Source organism: Amborella trichopoda, chromosome 6 (assembly GCF_054954075.1).
Source record: "Amborella trichopoda isolate Santa Cruz 75 chromosome 6, AtrichopodaSantaCruz75HAP2 v2.0, whole genome shotgun sequence".
In the NCBI taxonomy this organism is placed as follows: domain Eukaryota; kingdom Viridiplantae; phylum Streptophyta; class Magnoliopsida; order Amborellales; family Amborellaceae; genus Amborella; species Amborella trichopoda.
The window spans coordinates 53434935-53455892 of NC_142341.1; the positions used below are offsets into that span (position 1 = coordinate 53434935).

Sequence of the window (20958 nt, forward strand, 5' to 3'; positions counted from 1 at the left end):
TTTTTGTAACCCATAATAGAATTTTTTGTAATCCATGATCGAAATGTTTGTTTTCTTTTCTTGTAATCCATGATCGATTTTTTTGTTTTTTTTTTTTTTTTGTAACCCATGATAGAATTTTTTGTAATCCATGATCGAATGTTTTGTAATACATGATCGAAATGTTTGTTTTTTTTTTTGTAATCCATGATTGAATTTTTTGTTTTTTGCTTTTTTTGTAACCCATGATAGAGTTTTTTGTAATCCATGATTGAATTTTTTGTAATCCATGATCGAATTGTTTTTTTCTTTTTTTGTAATCCACGATTGAATTTTTTGTTTTTTTTTGTTTGTTTTTTTTTGTAATCCATGATCGAATTTTATGTAATCCATGATCGAATTTTATGTAATCCATGATCGAATTTTATGTAATTCATGTTGAATTTTATGTAATCCATGATTGAATTTTTTGAAAATTTGTGATTTTTTTTTTTTAATCTATGATCAAATTTTTTTTTGTAATCCATGATAGAATTTTTTGAAAATTTGTGATTTTTTTTTTAATCCATGATCGATTTTTTTGAAAATTTGTTTTTTTTTTGTTTAATCCATATTATTCAAAGAGAAAATGAGAGAGATGATGATTCTGAGGCCACCCTATCCCAGCCATATTATTCTCATATCGAGTCCCAACAGCAACAGCGTAGGATGAGCACGAAATACTGTAAATTAAATGCTGAATGGCGGTTCATGCAGGGAAAGAACATATCAATATTCGCAATATTCATTCAAAAACATGAAAATTCTTAATGGAGTACCCTCATTTTTTATTGAATTCCTAAAAAACAATATTTATAATGAATTTTAATAATTTTTTCAAATTTTTTTTAAGCTTTATTCTGACCGATTCACCCGATTCCCGATCCGGATCGCCGATTTGCCGATCCGGATCAGTTTTTTGGAAGCCCGATCCGGGTACCGATCCTTTTTTTAAACCATTGGATGAAACCCTTGCTTGTGACAGGTTCTAGACAAATAACATTGCACTTTTCATTAAAATTTATTTGGGTATGGAATCGGCAACAATTAAAAGCATTTAGATGATTTGGGCCGCCATTACTTAATGAGTCAAGCCACTAATATACTTTGGGCCTGGCTCCGAAACAAGTAAGGGCATTTAGATCATTTGGGCCCACATGTGTTGTGGGCCAAATTGCTAGTATCATCATGCTTGTGAATGGTCCGAGAGTCAAAAAAGGGCTATTTGATGTATTTGGTAATTCTAAGAGTCTTGGTTTCATATCACTGATCTGAATTTGAATTGCTCCATTCCCATTGGGATTAGGAGGGGGCTGATCCCGAACCTCAAAATCACCCTAACCCTTTCGAGCTTTTTGTCTTCTTTTTTAAATAAAAGCCTATTACCCATGTCAAATTGGGCGAACCACAAATAAATCTCAGGCAAGTCAGAGCCCAGTTATCGGTTTTTCATTATTAACAATAAATAAACAACAACAATAATAATAATAACAATAACAATAGTAAATCTCATATAAAAACTTTCCAATTTGGTCATCTTGATCTCAAGATGTATGGATATGAAGAAAAGAGAAATTCAGGACGTATTAATAATACATATTGTAAAAAATTATTTAGACAGTCTATTTTCAAGATTGTCAAGTGTATAGATATGCTTGATCTATATCATTTTTCAAAATTAAAATTTCACAACTAGGAATAATAATAATAAAATTTTGAGCCATCATAAAAATTTCAACTCTAGAACTATATCTCCTTTCAAAATTCAAAATTGCTCTCCTTTAGAGGGGGCCTTGTACAAAACTGACTAGGGGTGGTAATGGACCCGATAAGACCCAGGACCCAATCAACCTTGAGGGCCGGGTATGGTTCCAAAGTTTAGACCCTAAAGACCGAGTCCAAAACCTGGACGCGAATCCCATTCTGGTCCAGGTCTGGGTCCAACTGGACCCGACCGAATAATATGGACTGGTAAAATGCACGTTCGTTGCATGTGATATTAATACTAATCATTGAAATATATTTATCATTTAAAATTTTCAATAAAACATGGTCTTAGAGAGAATTTAATGCGTTTATCTTCCCAATTGAATATTTTATTAATTGATAATAAATATTACTTTTAATATATCATTGATTAACACATATCCATTTGACATACAATTAAAATAATAAATATGATCTAAATAAATATTTTAAATTATATAAATAAAACTAATAGAAAAATTATGCAAGGTCTTACAAATGCTAATAATCCAATAAAATGCTCATAATCCAATATATTAGTTGAAGACATTAGGTCCTATTAATGTCATATCTAATATATGAGTCCATTAAGGCATACTCAAGAAGCAATGACATTATTATAAACAAAATAGTGATAAGAATTTATATATATTGATCAATACCTAATTTCAAGAATAAGAAAGATTTAAGGACAATGGGACTGTGAGATATAAGGACAGAGTGAGTGAAGGAGAGATTTGGGGGTGAGAGGTGAGATTAACACATTTATTTTCTTAACTCACATGTTTCACATTAAAAATAGACATGAAAAATAGCCAATTGAGATGGATAAATTATCATAAGTAATATATATATATATATATATATATATATATATATATATATATATATATATATATATATATATATATGTTTTTTATTGAGTCGAGGCTTTTTGTTGTGCATGGGGAAATAATAAGTTGAATGTGAGAGACATAAATTATACTCAATAAAAAATGCATACCTATTAATTAGGGATGTGCATTTTCAATAGGTCATATTTTTTCTATTGCATTAACGAAAGAAGTATAAACTTTATTTAAATGAAAAATAGTAAGAAAAAAGTTAGAGGAGATGAGTTCACAAGATATCAGTTAAATAATTTTTAATAATTTAAAATTCATAATTAGAAAATAAAAGATATTCAAATATATGAAAAAAACAAAGAATCAAAATTTATATATGTTGAATCACAATAAAAAATTATAGCATTGTCATTAAAAAACTAATGTAATGTTAAAATAGTCATAAAAACTTTTAAAATTCAAATATTATAGTTAAAATATGCAAAGATTAAAATTGAGATAAAAATAAAATTATAATTTTATTTTGTTACTATTATTAATATTAGTATTGTTATTATTATTGTTTTATTTTTTTTGGAATAAAATAATAATAAAAAGAGTAAATTATTATTATTATTTTATTTTTATCTGATAAGATAAGGTATGTTGATCTTGAATACTAAAAAAAAATGTATTTCTATCTCAATTTTTCCCTTTAATTTTGTTTCATCATAAAGAGTTCAAAAGAGACAATAATACACCTAGAAAATAGCAAGAGAAAGCTATTACTGTCATAAAAAAAATCTAATGTAATGTTAAAATATACATAAAAAATTATAATATAACAAAATGTAGTTAAAATAACAAAGGGTGAAATTGAGATAGAAACAAATTGATATAATCTGACATAAGAATCAAGAAGGAAACAAAAATCATTTTTTCATTAGCATTTAAGATCCATGGGGTTTACCTTTTACAATAAAAATAACTTATAAAATAAAACTAAAAATGTTATTTCATAATAGATGTATAATACAACTGGAAAATAGCATGATAAAACTAGAAGAGACAATAACATAAATAAATAACTTATGAGCAATCAAAATAAAAATAAATAAATAATAATAATAATATAATAATAAGTGATAATAAATATTATTTTATTACTATGTTCAAGTTTATAATAAAAATTAAAACTATTAAATAATTTAAATCCTTAGTTTTTTCAATCTAATTAAGTTTCATGACCGATGAGAGAGATATTAAAGCACTTATTTTCTATATAATCATATTACAATTTGAAAAATGTACTACATAGAGATAGAGACAAACATCGTACCTTATACTTTTCTCTTAGAAAAATATTTTCGAGTTAAAAAACCCTTGTGATAGATAAGTAAATAAATGAACTTGAGGCAGAGATATAAATACATTATTTTCTCATGGAAAAAAGTGAGGCGCATAAGCTTTTTGTACTTGGGAGTGATGGTACATGGTGAAAGAGGATGAAAGAGGTTTTTTGTAAAAAGATATTTTGGGTAGAAAAGATCGAGAGAAAAATTAATGGAAAAAGAGATGAGTGAAATATGAGAGATATTATGAGAGGGATTTAAGATGAGAATTATCTAATAGGGATATCAATTGCAAGCATGGCAAGCTAGATAAAATAGAAAAAAAAGCAGCACATAAAAAAAAAAGAGCTAACATGGTAAGGAGAGAGCAGTAATGAGTTTCCTTATTTTAAGTTATCACATTTAAAACAATTAAGTACTTACAATTAATGCAACATAGAGAAAATAAAGAGAAGGAGAGTTATGATAAATAGAAAGTTGGGAGATTTTAAAAAAGTCGTGAAAGATAAAGAAAGGTAGATTATATGAGGGAGAGACCTTTGAAAGGGAGAGAGATTTTTTTAAAGAGGGAGAGAGAGATAGAAATCCTAGATGTTATAAATAAAGGAGAGATTAGAATTTTTTATACTAATGTATATAGGATCTCAAATGATCACCGTTAAATTTAACACAGATTAAGTCAAGTCCTATATATATGTGATAATGTTTTTAGAGATTTGTGTGAAATTTAATGATGATCATTTACGGTCCTATACACATGAGTGAAAGAGGATCTTAAAGGATCATTTCTCTTTTAAGAATTTTAAGTTATTATGTAAAACGGTAACGATGTGGGTATTCATAAATGTTGTGCAACAGTGTAAATGTTACCAATGATATGGGTATACAATGGTAAAAAAAAAAAAAACGTAAAAAATAATCAAAGTCATAATCATAGAGTGGCAATAGATCCGACCGCTTCCGAGAACTAACAAGTAAACCGGGGACCCAACAGCACTGGATATAAAGTCTAAATTTTGAACCCAAATGATCGAGTTGATCCAAAACCTAAATCTTAATACTATTCAATTTCAGGTCGAGCCGGACCCGACCCGTTGCCACCCCTAAAATTCACGGTGGTGATGATGAGGATATAATAAGAGAGAGAGGGAAGTGAAGATGATGAGAGTTCTACATAATGCATAAAAAACAAAAGAGTGAGGTGTTGGTTTTAAGCGACCGGAACGCAGTATTTGCCGCCTATAAAATACCCTTCTCCTTCCGCATATTCACCGCGTCATCCCTTTTCTCTCCCTCTCTTCCTTTCTCTCTCTAGAAATTGTCTTCTCTTTCTCTCTCTCTCTCTCTCTCTAAAGACAGATCCAAGAAATGAAGTGCGCTAGACTCGCATTCAATCTTTCCCTCTCTCCTGATCTCCTTTCTCTGAGAAAATAAACCCTAGAATTCATTCCACCTCCTCCATTATCTTCTTCGAAGAAATTACCCGCCATTCTTTTCTTCCCAATGGAGTGGAGTTCTGGGGTTTCAAGCCCTTGAAATCAGAGTCTCTGATCCCCATTCCGTAATTCTCATCGAATTAATCATCTATTTGAAGCTCTGCAAATTCCTTTAGTATTTGAATCCGAATTGAAGCTCTGGATCATTGGGAATTCAGTTCCTGCAAGTTTTTATATTCGTGTTTCAGTAGGATTGGGGCTGGATCTGAGGCCTTCTGTATTGGTTGGGGTTTTTCTGGGCGGAAAATGATGGGTAATTTGGTTCGTTTGTGCAAGATCTGGGGTTGATTCCGTCTATGAACTCTTGACTGGATTATTTCTACTGATTTTCATTGCCATTTTATAGGTAACTTGCTGGTCCTTCTCACTATTCTTTACAGCGTCGAAGTTTTTAGCTGGTCTTGAAACGTTTAGTTTCTTTAAATCGCAAAGTCAAGTCATGGTTTCTTTATACAGTATATGTTTCTGTTTATTGATGGTAACTGGATGCTTTATTTTCGTTTATATAGCAATATAGAGAAATATCGTTTTGATCATGTGCATGGACGGTGCAGATCTATTGAAATTTCATGATATTTAAATCTGGATGGTTTATCAATGTCTTACCGTTTGCTGGTGTAACTTTCCTCATCTCAAATGCTCACCAATTTAGTTTTTTGCGATCCAATATTGTTATGACCATTCTCTGTCGAATTCTTTGCATCTTTTCATTCATGTATTATTTGTTTTCCTGCTGTTTTACCCTTGTATTGATTATTTGGTAATTTGTGGTGTATTTGGTATGCATTGTTTTTCATTTTTTATGTCTTTTCTTCTTCTTCTTTTTTTTACTTATAAAAGAGAGAGATTCTTTTTTTACTTATAAAAGAGAGAGATATGCTTTCCTGAGGCATATGAAAATCTTGGTTTTGATGGTTCATTTGTTTGGATCATGCTCCTCATGGATGAAACTATAAAATGCATTGTCGTCAATTGTTATGTGATGCCCAGGGAGGTTGTTATGCCAATTTCATTGCAATATGGAAAAATTAAGGTTATGCCAATTCAATACATACTGAAATGTTTATTTTATTTCTTATTCTTTTTAAAACATAAAAATTTGGGAGCATTCGCAGTGATTTTCTTCCTGATCTGGTATGTAGTCTGTCAAAATGTTATCAGAGTCACGATTCCCTTTTTCTTCTTTTGATTTTTTTTTCACCTTAATTTGAATGGACGACCTTTAAGGATATGCATTAATATCTGCATACCCACCCAAGAACCATCAATTTCCAATTGAAGGAATTTGTTTCTAATTCTCAAAATAGAGTTTTTGAATATGATTGTATGAAAATTTGAGCTTTAGGGGTTCACTAAGGTTTTGGGTGTGCCAAGGTCTCTTATTCTTAGCTGTTGATTGTGCGTGTATTGCAGTTGGCTCTGTGGTGATGCTTTTTTCGCATGAACTCCTCTCCTTGGTTAAGTTTGTGCTTGAGCGCTTTACATAGTGCCCTGTGAGTGGTGTATGAACTCACAATTAACAATGAAAAACGGGATGGTAGAGTGCAGTGTCTGCCATTCCAAACTTGGGTTGTCACCGACTACAAGGACAGTTTCTAGGGCATATGATCGTCATAGGAGCAAGATATCCTCAAAAACTCGAGCTCTTAATGTCTTGTTGGTTGTGGGGGATTGTATGTTAGTTGGTCTCCAGGTATGGCCTTATCAATCTCTTTGGTGAATTTGGTTACATGATCGTTTTGCAATTACTCCTACATGCATGAAAATAAATTTTTGGATTGTAATGCACTATCTCATATCATTTTGATTTGTCATTAACTTTTGAGAGAGAGAGAGAGAGAGAGAATTTGACATATTGCATGATGGTCATGTCTTCAGCTTGCAAGAATTTGACATTGGTGTTTGTCTGCAGCCTATTTTGGTCTTTATGTCAAAGGTGGATGGGAAATTCATGTTTAGTCCTGTCAGTGTCAACTTTTTGACAGAAGCTGCTAAAGTTGTTTTTGCTATTATCATGCTCTTGTTCCAGGTAGCTATGATTTATTCTATCTGTATTTTGTACTGCTTCTTGTGTTATCCTGTTGCTGGCTACAACTTAAGTGTTTTTTTTTCCTTACAAATTTCCCATCGTGGTATCCATTCCTACCGCTGACACCCCCAATTAATACCTGCAAAATGTAACTCCCTAATCTATTGAAAAAACTGGCACCCCCAATTAACACCTTCAAAATGTAACTCCCTAATCTATTGAAAAAACTGGCACCCCCAATTAACACCTTCAAAATGTAACTCCCTAATCTATTGAAAAAACTGGTACCCCCAATTAACACCTTCAAAATGTAACTCCCTAATCTATTGAAAAAACGGGCAGGGGTCTGTTTTCCCCACTGAATTACCCCAAAAAAAAAAAAAGTGACTGACACAACTTTTGTAGTAAAAGACCAAATGAATGCTTACTTGGCTACTCTTTGTAAAATATATTCCTTTTGAAGACTTTGTAGTCTTCCAGCTCAAATAAAATAACAAAGTGAAAATTTGTGGGATAAAGATAACTTTGTAGACTTATCATATGTCACATAGGGCATGGTTTTTGTATACTTATCATATGTCACATAGGGCATGGTTTTTATATTTACTGTGTTATGTTTCTCGGGCTCCTGCAGGCTCGGCATCAAAAGGTGGGAGAAAAACCTCTTCTTTCAATATCTACTTTTGTACAGGTTAGTTTTCTTTCTTCATTTTTGTTATTATTGTTTTTCTCCTGATTATTATGAAGTTCTAGGTCATATTTCTTGTCTTTCAATGCTTTATTTGTTTAAACTTAAACTGCAGCACATTATCTAGTTCATGTTCCGTTTAATTCTAGTTGAGGACTTTGGGAGTAACACCTTGGGGCTTACCATAAGAGCCTCAGCTTTCTCATGTTTATGCTTTGAGGATTCCATATCTAACAACCAAGCATTCAAGGCTTTCCGACATTTAAGGCTTCCACCTTGGGGAGAGTGGGGTGCCTAATGGCAATCCCCTTGAGGAGTCAATGTTCCTAGATTCATGTAGATCTCTGTGAGAGGACCTCATGTGAAGAGAACTGGGGTCTCTAGATCCACTACTTTGTCATTGTACTAGACATGACGATCTCATGTCCAAAGATCCAAAAACCTTGCCAACTTGTCAACCCCCATCTCTCAATCAGGTTTTAAAAGCAAGGACTTGGGTCAGGATTCGCTTAGGTCCCAAGCAGAGGTCAGGCAACTTGACTCGGCCGAGTCCTAAAAGTGTTAACAACAGATATTGGGAACTGGTGAGACTTGGTTGGTTTCCTTGGTTCAGTTCCAGACTCGGCAGCTTGCAGAGTCTACTTTGAGTAACTCAGGCGAGTCTGAGTTTGCATCCTGAGTTTTCCGACACTGCCACAAATCCTACAAAACTTGGGACACCACACTCCACTGCTTTCTCCACCTCCTTTCAAAGCAACTTTGTGAATGTCTTCTTTATTCCCTTACATAGTTGTTCGGTGCAGGTGCATTCTCGAGAGCGGGAGCTGCCTTGGGTCTGCAGAGCCTTGGATTGCTGGAAGCTCCTTGTGGTTAGGATTGCCGTACGTACGATCCTATATCAAGGGAGTGGGATCCTTGTCATAGGGAAGCGCGATTCCATGAGGAAGGAATCACAGTAGTAAGTTCTAAGGGATTGCAATTGATGCGTGGGTTCACAGTACCATTGGGCACATACTTGAATCCATGCATACGAATCAATACCGAATAGAGAAAACATCATATGCATTGAATGATACCCTTGAGAACTGCTGTTCAAACCCTCTGGGAACGAGGATCACAATATAGGGATCCGTGTTCCATCTTGCTGGAATCATGGGATCGAGGTTCTGGAGCGGGTCCGTGACCTTTCCTACAAGGTTTTAGCGACTACGGTCCCTTAGTGTGATGAGCTACTCTTAAGAAATGTAGTATTCACTATTTCACTTCTCGTCTTTAGTGTTGTCCTGGTGTGCTTGTTTTGTCGGTGTCATCAGAGGTGAATGTGGTTCCAGAGTTTCCATGCATATGCAAATGTGCTAACTTTTATGGTTCTTGTGGTTATCAAGGGAGGATTTCCTCTTCCTGGCACCTTAGAAATATTCTAGCTAAATTTCTGTTATTATGGTATCCCTTTTGATGGAGAATAATCATCCTGCTGGCATCCCTTTAGTTGGAAAATATTAATCCAATGCTTCAAGCTAATGAGTTGGGAGGCCATCTATCCTTGGAAATTTCCCTTTGATAAATCGAAGTCAACATCTGAGATGTATACTTGCAAAAGTGAAGTGTATGACAATCTTATCAACCTTCTTTTTGTATTATGGGCTGTTCTTCTAGATGGCTTGGTGGCCATCTGATGTGAGCTGAGGTTGATGAGGATAGCTTTTTGCTTTTTTCAATCAAACAAAGATTGAGATGATCTTTTTCTCTTATTTTTGTAGTTCTATCTTTAATGAAAATAGGTTTTGAGAATGTTTCTTTAATGAAAATTGTTATATATAAACAATGTTGTCTATGCGTTGACTCTTTAGTTGTCTTTTCCCTCCATACTTTTATCCATTTGATTTATTATAAAAGGCCTACCAATTATTATTTTAGAAAGCTACACATCAATGTTTTCTTGTGTTATTGTTCTTAAGTTTCCTTTCAAGCTCTCTAATTTTCATGACTTCTTATTTCTTGTTCCCATGCAGGCAGCTCGTAACAATGTCCTTCTTGCTGTGCCAGCTCTTCTATATGCTATAAACAACTATCTAAAGTTTATAATGCAGGTAAAGTTGGTGTCCAAGCCACCATTACTTTACATAGTATTTTGTACTATCTTCACTTTCTGTTCATCTTGAATAATATGTTTAAGTGATCTTGAGATGCTGAAAGCTTTTAGAAGAAATTAATAAGCTCAAGTCACTTGCTTTATGGCCTATAACATAACCTATCTTGTATCATCACCGTCAAAGCCTTTTGCCAACTAATTGGGATTGGCTATAACCTATCTAGTATAACCGATCTAATTTGTGAAAAATCCCTTTGTTTGTGCAGCTATATTTTAATCCAGCGACCGTAAAGATGCTGAGCAACCTAAAGGTAGCTTTGTTATAAATCTTCTTTGTTGTTGTGTTCAATCTTTGCTCGTTTCCTTTTTGATGAAGATGTTGTTGTTAGTCATTGCTACACTATGTCAGAGTGCATGCATTCTTTAGAGATTAAATTAATTGCAGGAGATGTAAATTGTTAGAAAGCTTTCTGGACTTGGGACTCATAAGGGTTAAAACTCTGTCTACCCTAATTTCCCAGTAGGGGTGAGAATTTTTCAGATTGGGTCTGGATTCACCCAGATTAAGATCCGGATACGAAAAGTATACATGGGATCCGCATCTGATCGGATCCAGAGTGTTTATATCCGGATTGGGATCCAATAACTATACATGGGATTTGGATCCAAAAAGTAGATATGGAATCCAGATTAGGTCTCCTAAAAGTTCAAAAAATTATATATATATATATATATAGGAAACCTCTTCCCAATGCCTATAGGTGAAAATGAACAGTGATCTCGCTTACCCTCATCACTATCTAAATTTCATCGCACGGTCACAGTTGTCTGGTAGTGTTTCAATTTTCATTTTTTTTTTATAAATCCAAATTATTTGAAATTTGGAGCGTGTGTACATCTTAGTGAGGCACACCTAATAAAAATATGAAAAACATAATTCGTAAAATATAAATTGACCAAAATACCCCCGTAAATTTATGGGGGTATTTTGGTCAATTTATATTTTAAGAATTATTTTTTTCATATTTTTAGTAGGTGCACCTCACTAAGATCTACACACACTCTAAATTTTTTATTATTCCAATTAGTAAAAAAGACATGAAAATTGAAACACTACCGGACAACTGTGACTGTGTGATGAAGTTTGGATGGTGATGAGGGTAGGCGAAATCACTGTTCATTTTCTCCTATAGGCGTTTTGTAGTATCTTCCATATATATATATATATAGGAAAAAGCTTTGGTGAGCCCACTAGCTAATGGAAGTATAAGCCCAATAGCCAAGATTGAATCTGGGTCGATCTGACGAACACGGATGTATGGTAGTGTTTGAATTTTAATTTTTTTCTACAAATCTAAATCACTTGTAATTTTAGGCGTGTGTTCTTCTCATCAAGCTGCACCTAATAAAAATATATAAAAAAATAATTCTCAAAAAACAAATGACCAAAATACCACCAAAACTTTTTGGGGTATTTTGATCAATTTATTTCATATAAAATATTTTTTGATATATTTGGAAGATTCATCTATTTTTGATGTACACGCGCTCCAAATTTCAAATGATTTGGATTTGTAGAAAAAAAATTAAAATTCAAACACTACCGGACACCCGTGATCGTCAGATCGGCTTAGATTCAATCTGGGACGTTGGGCTCATTTTTTCCAGTGAGCTAGTGGGCTCACCCTAGCATCTTTTATATATATATATATATATATATATGTGAGCATTTACTTAATGTACTCAACATTTTTTGGCATTTAATACCTTTACCCCATAATATAGTAATTTTTTATCCAAAGGTATTTTAGGTAATTATTTTATTTCAAAGTAGAAATTCATGATAGGAGCAAGAACATTTATTAATTATAATAGAGAATGTTATCATCTATATGGAGTGTGACATCACCCATATAGAGCATTAAATGCCACTAAATTCTTTTAGAAATATCTATCCTACCCCTTCTAATGACGAAAAATACCCTTTTAAAAAAAAAATTTACTACAAAGCAAGGGTAATTAGAGTAAAAAAATGTTGAGTACATTAAGTAAATGCTCACATGTATAAGTACCCTAACATAAGGTCTTTTTTCGGTTCCAGTTTCACTGAAGTAGGTAGGGCTGGTTGAGAAACAGTCCCCCCCTTTTGTCTGTAGGGGCTTCGATCCCACCGGGGTCTTACGGTCAACTAAAGAAGAATAGAATAGTGCTCTTTCTAAGAGTAAGCACCACATATAAATTAATAAATATATAACTATATATATGTTAAATAATATATACTATTTTAAAAATCGGGTTCGATCCGGATTGGATCCACCTGTACCCGGATCCAATATTCGGATCTAAATTTGGGATCTGGATCCAAATAGGATCTGAAATTTGGGTTTCGGATCCAAACTGGGTAAATTCTCAGCCCTACTTCCCACCATGTTAACTTAGGAATCATTCAAGGATTTGATGAAATGAAGGGAATTGTAAAGTATTAAATTTTTCATGAGGATTGGAGTCTGAGAAATTACAAGAATTGCCAAGGGAGCATTAGTTTCTGGAGTAGCAATATGATGCTCTTGCATGGATGGGTTAACTTAATCTCGGTTCTGATGTGATTTTGTTGGGCGCGTTCACCTCTCAAATAGTTGTTATGGTGACAGCTGCATTTATCTCGATCTCATGCGTTTTTTTTGTTAGGCTTTGAGATGAGTGGTCTACCTTGACATGATCAGAAAATTTCAAATGCCATATGATGTACCACAGGGACATCCAATAGTGGATGTTAATTGTACCCTGCTGTGGTTAATCTCCATTATCTTTCTTTTTACTAAGGTTGAAGGAAAGTTTTGGAGGGAAAAGAGTATTTGCTCTCTCTTTCATATTAAAAAAAAGTCATGCTGTCATCTGGAAAGAACTAGGAATGGATTTGTATGCATATTGTACTTGCATTTGTATTCATTGTTGTTTGTTATAGGCTCTCTGTGAATATGTATGTTCCCCCCTTGTATAATCTGGTGCACCTTTTATGTATGATCTAGTAGTGTTTAACTTCTATTTAAAATGTGTATGTACAGGTACTGGTTATTGCTCTTCTATTGAAAATCATTATGAGGAGAAGATTCTCAGTAATTCAGGTCAGTTGAGATGGCTGTTATTGTCAGTTTCTCCTTTGTTATTATGAATATATTCTTTCAGAGAAAAGATAAATTTTGGCCCAAATATTCACTTAATTAGATTGGTTGATGTTAACATTTATATATGTTAATCCTTTTTATATAAAGTTATTTCTTGATCAGAAAAAGGCTATTTTATTCTTTAGTTAATGTAGGTAGCTTATCAGTCAAAAAAAAAATATTAGGTCCCGTTTAATCCTCATAGTCCTTTTATTTTGTCTTTGAACAGTGGGAGGCTCTTGCTCTTTTGCTCATTGGAATTTCAGTTAACCAGCTGAAGTCACTGCCTGGAGGTACCACTCCTTTGGGTCTCCCTGTTGCAACTGGTGCATACATGTACACTGTTATCTTTGTAAGTTTCCCTTCCATTGGACTGTGGTTCATGTTATGAACTTCAATATATGGATGTGTTGATGTTCCGTTATGAGATTTTATGCTCTCAGTTCTCGATTCCTTTTCTGATGGCAAAAACTTTATTGCTAATTCAAGACTTCGCACTATATGATTTTCTGTATTGTGCTTTCATTCATTCACCCAACTGAGGACATTTCTCTAACAAAACCTAACAATTTGTTTTTTTAACTGATATATTAAAAGAATTAGAGTTCACTCAGATCATTGAGTTTGGGATTGAGAAATAAATTGTTTGTCTTCTGACCTGGTTCACATTTTTCTCTGATTACTGATATTCTGATTTAATTCCAGGTGACTATTCCATCCATGGCGTCAGTTTTTAATGAGTATGCTTTGAAGAGTCAGTTTGAGACAAGTATTTACCTTCAGGTGAATAAGACCATTTGCAAACTGTGGTAGATAAATTGGGGAGTGTCTTTATAATTGTATAGGTGCTGTTCCTTTAATTGCTTTTGGTTTCTGTATAACATGACCTTCAGTTTATTTAGCTGTTCTTGTTCATGTGGAAGTTATAAGAAATTTGGCTCAAGAAGCGTCGTTAATATTCAAAAGACCATGGTATCTTGGAACATATGAGCCATAGTAGAAGTCCCAAAGCCTGGAGAAAGCAGGAAGATCACATCAAAAGTAAGATGTGAATTCAATAGATGCATTTATGCTGACATCGAAAGTGTCATCCTTGATGAAGAAAATGCCTTCAGAACTGGTAGATCAGATGATCTGTTATGTGGGACTCTGTCTGAATCTTTCTCCAAGTCTTGTCTGTGGTGCTGCTCATTGTGTCTTAGACAGTGGCAGCATATAAATTCCCTCATTGGTGCCCTGGGAGAACCTTTTTCACCCCGAAACCATATTGAGATTTTTTTTATGTTTATCATGATATCAAAGTATCTTTTGGTGAAAATTCGAAATTCTTTTGACTGTTAAAATTTTGATACATGCTATTTTGGTTTGGAATTGTTGGTGGTTTCATCTTGGTTGGTTTATTTTTCAGAGGATGTCCTATACAATAAGATTTTCAAAATTGCCTGTTCAGATTTGAATATTTATTTGCCCTTCTATTCGAAGTCTTGAACATGTCTGACATAAGGGCTTTGTGTTCTATGATTTGTAGAACTTATTTTTGTATGGCTATGGCGCAATATTCAACTTCATTGCCATTCTTGGGATTGCTATATTCAAAGGTATGTGCATATGTGCATTGTGAATGTGCAACTTCTATTTTAGTAGCAAAGGCTGAATCCTGGAATAATGGGATTCACCAAAGAAAAAAGCATGGAATAATTGGGAATGCAAATATTCCTAGGTGAAATTTATGTTTGAATGCATAGAGTGATCAACCTTATTTACATGTTGCAAATAATTTTTATTTTGTATTGTTTTTTAATTACTTTTCCAGGGCCAAGCCACTTCAATATTCTTCAAGGGCATTCAAAGGCTACAATGTTTTTGATTTGTAACAATGCAGCTCAGGGAATTCTTTCCTCGTTCTTTTTCAAATATGCAGGTCAAAGAATTTATTGTTTACTGGTTCATTTTTTAAAATTTTTATGGTATTAGGCAGGCTCAGTGTTTTAAAATTCAGGATGCGGCCAAAAGCGGTGGGGGGTCCGATGCGGCTCGATGCGGTCCGGATGCGGGTGCATCGCGACGATGTGGTCAATAAATACAAAAAAATTCTAAAAAATCTACAAAAATAGGTGAATGCATAGAAAAAAATATGGAGGTGATATATGTGATAGTAGGTATTTTAGTTTAATGATTAACTCCAAAATATTAGCTGTCGGAGATTTTGGATCCACTATCCCCGGATAGAAATTTTAAACTTGCTTCATAAAACATTCATCAATCAACAACCATAAGCACAATTTTGCAACCACAAACTTCAAAGTTACAAAATAGCGATACTCCAAACCAAAAGTCCATGTCTCCATGAAGATTAAAGAGTTTTGAAGTTAAGCTCAAATTTTTTGTCACAAATTCACCCTAAATTCACAATCAAAAGCATCAAATCAACATGTAAATATCAAACAACCGCCAAATCGAAGATTTAAATGAAAAAGAAATTTCCGCCTAATTTTTTTGCTCGATTTGATAAAAACAAAAGGCACAAAAGTGGCTGTAAATCATCATATTTTCACCCTAACTTCCCCAAATTAACAATCAAAAGCATCAAATCGACATCCAAGTATCAAGCAACCGTCAAATCAAAGATTTGAATGAAAAAAAAAATTTCCGCCTAATTTTTTTTTTGCTCGATTTGATAAAAAAAAAGCCACAAAAGTGGCTGTAAATCATCGTTTGAGGGGTGTAATACCCCCCAAACTGTTTCCCCCATTTTTGGATGGTCAAAAAGACCATTTTGCCCCTTCTCAAGGGGCACAATCGAAAAAACTTTCGGCGGAAAAGATGCGATGCCGCTACGATGCGGCGCATATGCGCCCGCATAGCTCAAAACCGCATAGACGGTCAGTTCAGATACGGAGCCCACCGCATACCGCATGATGCGGCCGCATTTTAAAACGCTGGGCAGGCTGTTATATTATATAGGTGTGGTGGCTCCTAAATTTGATTTTTCCATTCTTTGTATTTTTTGTTTGTTTTTTCTTAAGTCCTTTCTACCTGCATGCAGACACAATTTTGAAGAAGTACTCTTCTACTGTTGCAACGATCTTCACTGGCATAGCCTCTGCAGCATTGTTTGGTCATACTTTGACGATAAACTTTGTCTTGGGAATCTCAATTGTCTTTATCTCCATGCATCAGGTAGTTGGTTGGTTCTGCTCCATGGAACTAAATGTTTTGTTTTTGTATGCATACATACTTATTTTTGTTTGTTTCTTGCAGTTCTTCTCACCACTTTCAAAAGTTAGAGATGAACCACAAAATGGAGCAATGGAAATGGAGGTTCAGAATAATCACAGGTTTGTCTTTCTACATTTGTTTAATTCTGTGGCCATGAACTGATGTGGTTGTAGTGCTTGGTGCTTTTCGTAAAATATCTGCCATTAACATTTTCTTAGTTATAAGCTGAGGGTCATTGTCATTTAGGTGTCAAAGACTTTAGATCTATGTTACTTCAGGATACATGCATATTTATGCGATATAATTGGGTGAATTACAAGTACTTTTTTTTAAGTGCTGAATTTCATCCTATAGAATATTGATGTATGTTACACCGGCCATGGAAGGCATCTGGCTTTCCTCTTCTAGCAAACTGTCATAAACTTTGCTACTCGTGACATGCTTTCTCTGCATTTATCAGTATTAAACATGTTTAGATGATGATAGTGCATGTGTGTAAATGCCTTTCTTGGAGAAAAGTAGTGTATTTTAGCAATGTGGAAGATGGAGCCCTTATTTTGTTATTACTTTCTCATGGCGGTACAACTGTGATGTACTATTTTAAGTTCCATTTGTGCATATGGATTCTCATGTTGCAATGGGTAGACCTACGATTTCTGAGCTTTTGTTAGTCAGCACATCTTGGGTAGCTGAGTTCTAATGTGCAATTAGAGAGAGTGGGATGTCCTTTTAAATGCAGTTAATTTAGTGACAATTCATTACATGCTCCTTATGTTGTCACATGCAGAAGTACACTTCTGCCAGTCACTGCAATATTGGAAAATTTTCTATGGGATGCAATTTGGGGTTCAATTAGCTTCTTGAAAATATTTTTTTTGTGGTGATTTGAGACAAGAGGAGGTGGATCCAAAACTAGCATGGCCATGCATCATTTTGGGGAAATTTTTAGATATGTGGGGAGTCTGGGAGGGATGTTTTATTCCTGGTGATACTGAGTGGAGAGGAGGTGGATCCAAAAAGAGTATTGAAATGCATTACTTTGAGATGGAGATATTTAGATATACAGGATGCATTTAGCATTCTAAAGTTGCATGGCTGTTGGTTGGAGTTCAGATATCCAAAAGGATGGTTGGCTATCCCAGGATGAAGGGGAAAACTTTCCCTCTCCACATTTCGCACAAATATTGATTATATGTGCCTGGGGATCTGGGCCATTGATCTTGGTCAAATGGCCCTAAGCCACCCCAACAAAAAGTAGCTAGCAGGGCATTTATTGTCAGGTGACCATTATTTTGGGCTAATAGAAGTTGACCATGCTCAAGGGTATCCTATCTTGGACAACCCATGTCCCCAGACATAATTAATGTGTGGGAAGACACAGAAAGTTTGTTTTCCTATTGTCAATGACACGAGTAGTTCCTATTCATCTCCAAAGATGGTTCGGAGGCAGCCATGGACTCTTCAAAATATTGTGGCTTACAGAACATGTCTGGTTAATGGACTTGGATGGTGAGTTCTTTCTTTTTTAGTAAATTACAATTTTATTGATGGCTTGAAGTAGTTCAAGAAATCTTTTTTTTTTGGTCTGATAACATTGTATTGAAGGAAAAGAGGACAAATAGTTCAAGAAATCTGTAACAAAGGAAATACCTATTTATGGGATTTTAGCTGAAGTTTACTTGCTGGGGCTTAGGGCACAAATGCTGCTCTCTTGTGGTTCTTAGAGTAGGTGAGGGGCGCATTGGAGAATAACTTAGGAACCAAGAGAGTTTTATTTAACCAATGCATTGGGGTGTACCCATAAAAAGAGAAATATGGTTTGAAATGCAAAATCTGACTTAAGAAATCATGTCCAAAACTGACAGCAAGGTCTACTCTACACCCTTCACATCAATCACCATTCAAATGTTAACCCCTCACACTGTCTATGCTCAGCTAGGAAGCAAGTAGGACAGGGTACTGAATCCATTCCAGAGCATTGTCTGGTTGACCATGAGCATTGTAGTTCCTCTTTCTTGTGTCAGTGTGGAAGGCGGCACATCCCAAGGGCTTTTGCAAGGTTGCATCACGCCCTTGGCTAGATCTTCTCTCCCTTTTGTTCAATCTGTGAATCTCTTCGAGCAATCGAACTGATCTTGCTCGGGTAGGAGTCTTTCTCATAGAAATCATTTATGTGTGGTGCTAGGGGAATCATCTACACACCTCTATGACCTGCCTGTGCTTTAGTGTCCACTTGAGCATCAGACCAAAAATAAAACAATTACTTGTATGGAACACCGTATCCCCAAATGGCCAATTAATAATACCTCCTGGAAAATTGCTTAAATATTGATTTTTTATTATTTCCTTTACATATAACTTCGGTTGATTATTTTTAAATTTTTTTAATAATTCAGTTGTTAATGAGATTAATTGGGAAAAAGCTTTGATGATGATGCTAATGACAATTGTGTATATTTGGTCGATTGATAAGATACTACCTTTATGTTTGTAACTTCAGGTCAAAGGATACATCTTTCATAAACATGACTGCTGGGGCCACTGAAGATGTAAACATTCTTTTCACCTTTGAAATAATGTGCACAAGAAACCAGTCTCAGATTCCTAAAATTTTATGCCATTCACAACATCTCTCTTTTTCATTGCAGGCGAGCCATCGCGTTGGTTCTGATGAAAGAGAACCCCTTCTTCCTACCTGAGCGTTGGGTTGAGGTCGTCTTGTAGTTCAAGGTTTGATCTTTGCTTTTGTGTGCGTGTGTGTGTGTGTGTGAGAGAGAGAGAGAGAGAGAGGATTGTTAGGTGACCAAATGTTTTGTGTATGTGAATATGGCAGGAAAAAGTATCCAATCGGAATATAATTCTTTTGGCTGAAGGAGATTGTGGGGTTGTTGATATATCAGCCAGTCCAAATCCTCTTGAGTGAGTGAGTGCTAAAAGAATGAGTAATTTGTTGTAAAATTTTTGTTGTTCCCCTGCATCGTGGCAAAATATTATAGTCCTCTTTCTCAGTACTGTCTGTCCATTTGTAAGACAGTGAAGGTGGGACTAGTTTTTTTTTTTTTCCTTTTTTGCCCCCTTTTCTCTCCCCACCCCTTGCAAAGGGGGAGCACATAGATCAAATTGGTGCATCATCCCTTCCCTGAAAGGAATTCCTTTGTGCACAATGGATAGATATATCGCTCTTTTGTAATACTCTTAATGATTAGATAATGAAACGTTTGATTGAATTTTTCTCTCCTGTTTTATCAACATGTGCATTATGGCATGTGTACATATGCACAGAGAGAGAGAGAGTAAGAGAGAGACCTGCCCTAGTGGGGAAGATGTACAATGTCATGTTCCAAGTGAGCATTGAAAAAAAAATTGAAGGTTTACAAGGTATTTTTCTAGTAAATCTTTTGGGGATGTGAAATCCAATAAAAGAAAGTGTGTTACAACATTTAAAAATTTTATTTTGGGCTGTCCCCAAACAATGATGTATCAACCATTTGATTTAAATGGTTAATGATGATTGTCAATCATTATTGCATAAAAAATAAATGGTCTCATTGTATATAGAGCAGGGGGCAGGAAGAGGGAGGGAAACTAACTCAGCTTTGCAAAAATGTAGAATCGTGCGCAACTTTTCTTGAAGCCAAACTAGAAGTCTCACCATGCATAGCTCCCAAGTGAGGAAAAACAAACCCCCTACAATCCACGCCTTGCAACAATCCAAATTTGCCAAAGAAAAACCAAGGTTTTAGTTTTATTAAAGACAAAATGGCGCAAGCCCCAATGATGGTACAGCCACAATCACTTGTTTCCCAGATAGTGTCTACTTGTTTCCCGGATAGTGTCTTATAAGCAGATCACTTGTTTCCCAGATAGTGTCTTATAAGCAGATCAATTCTACAAGAGTTTCAAGATATAATGCAATCCACCCCTCATTATTTATATATATATATATAATCATCATCATCATCAAAGCTTTTTTCCAACTACTTGAATCTTACATGAATCTTGATGACATTCTGCTATATATATACACACATGTATGTGTCTATGTGCATGAATACACAATCCAACTCTCCCTCTCGCAAGCAACTCTCTCCCTATTGCACACACTCTTTTTCCTCTTGCATGGAAGTAAGGATGTTTCAAAATCGAAACATTGGAAAAGCACCAATGTCAGAGAAAATGTCTCAAGCAGAACTCCAAGCCTGAGAAATCATGGCACTTGACAATATGGAGCGATGAAAGCAAGGATCAAGCACCAATGATTCCAAAAGAAAACCTTCATATAATCCCAACCACTCGTCCTAGGAATTCAAAATCCAAACTATGCTCACCT

At 34.7% G+C, this 20958-nt stretch overlaps 1 protein-coding gene across 3 annotated transcripts; it reads left to right on the forward strand.

Annotated features, from left to right (window-relative positions):
• Positions 1–5260: 5260 nt before the first annotated feature.
• Positions 5261–19863, forward strand: LOC18448523 (Nucleotide-sugar transporter family protein). Of its 3 annotated transcripts, none has more exons than XR_016057469.1 (16): positions 5261–5782; positions 6850–7129; positions 7349–7465; positions 8100–8156; positions 10166–10243; positions 10512–10556; positions 13311–13370; positions 13639–13761; positions 14115–14450; positions 14938–15007; positions 15223–15330; positions 16456–16589; positions 16671–16747; positions 19129–19177; positions 19277–19358; positions 19462–19863. XR_016057469.1 is itself a non-coding variant. In XM_006858584.4 (16 exons), the coding sequence occupies exons 2-15, from the start codon at positions 6941–6943 to the stop codon at positions 19325–19327; spliced, it is 1236 nt and encodes a 411-aa protein (XP_006858646.3). In that variant the 5' UTR covers positions 5261–5782; positions 6850–6940; the 3' UTR covers positions 19328–19358; positions 19462–19863. The 3 variants fall into 3 exon arrangements, 2 of the variants coding, with proteins under 2 accessions (XP_006858646.3, XP_088725559.1); XM_006858584.4 differs by having other exon boundaries at positions 14115–14192; XM_088869433.1 differs by lacking the exons at positions 5261–5782; positions 6850–7129; positions 7349–7465; positions 8100–8156 and adding an exon at positions 8957–9111 and having other exon boundaries at positions 14115–14192.
• Positions 19864–20958: the final 1095 nt, after the last annotated feature.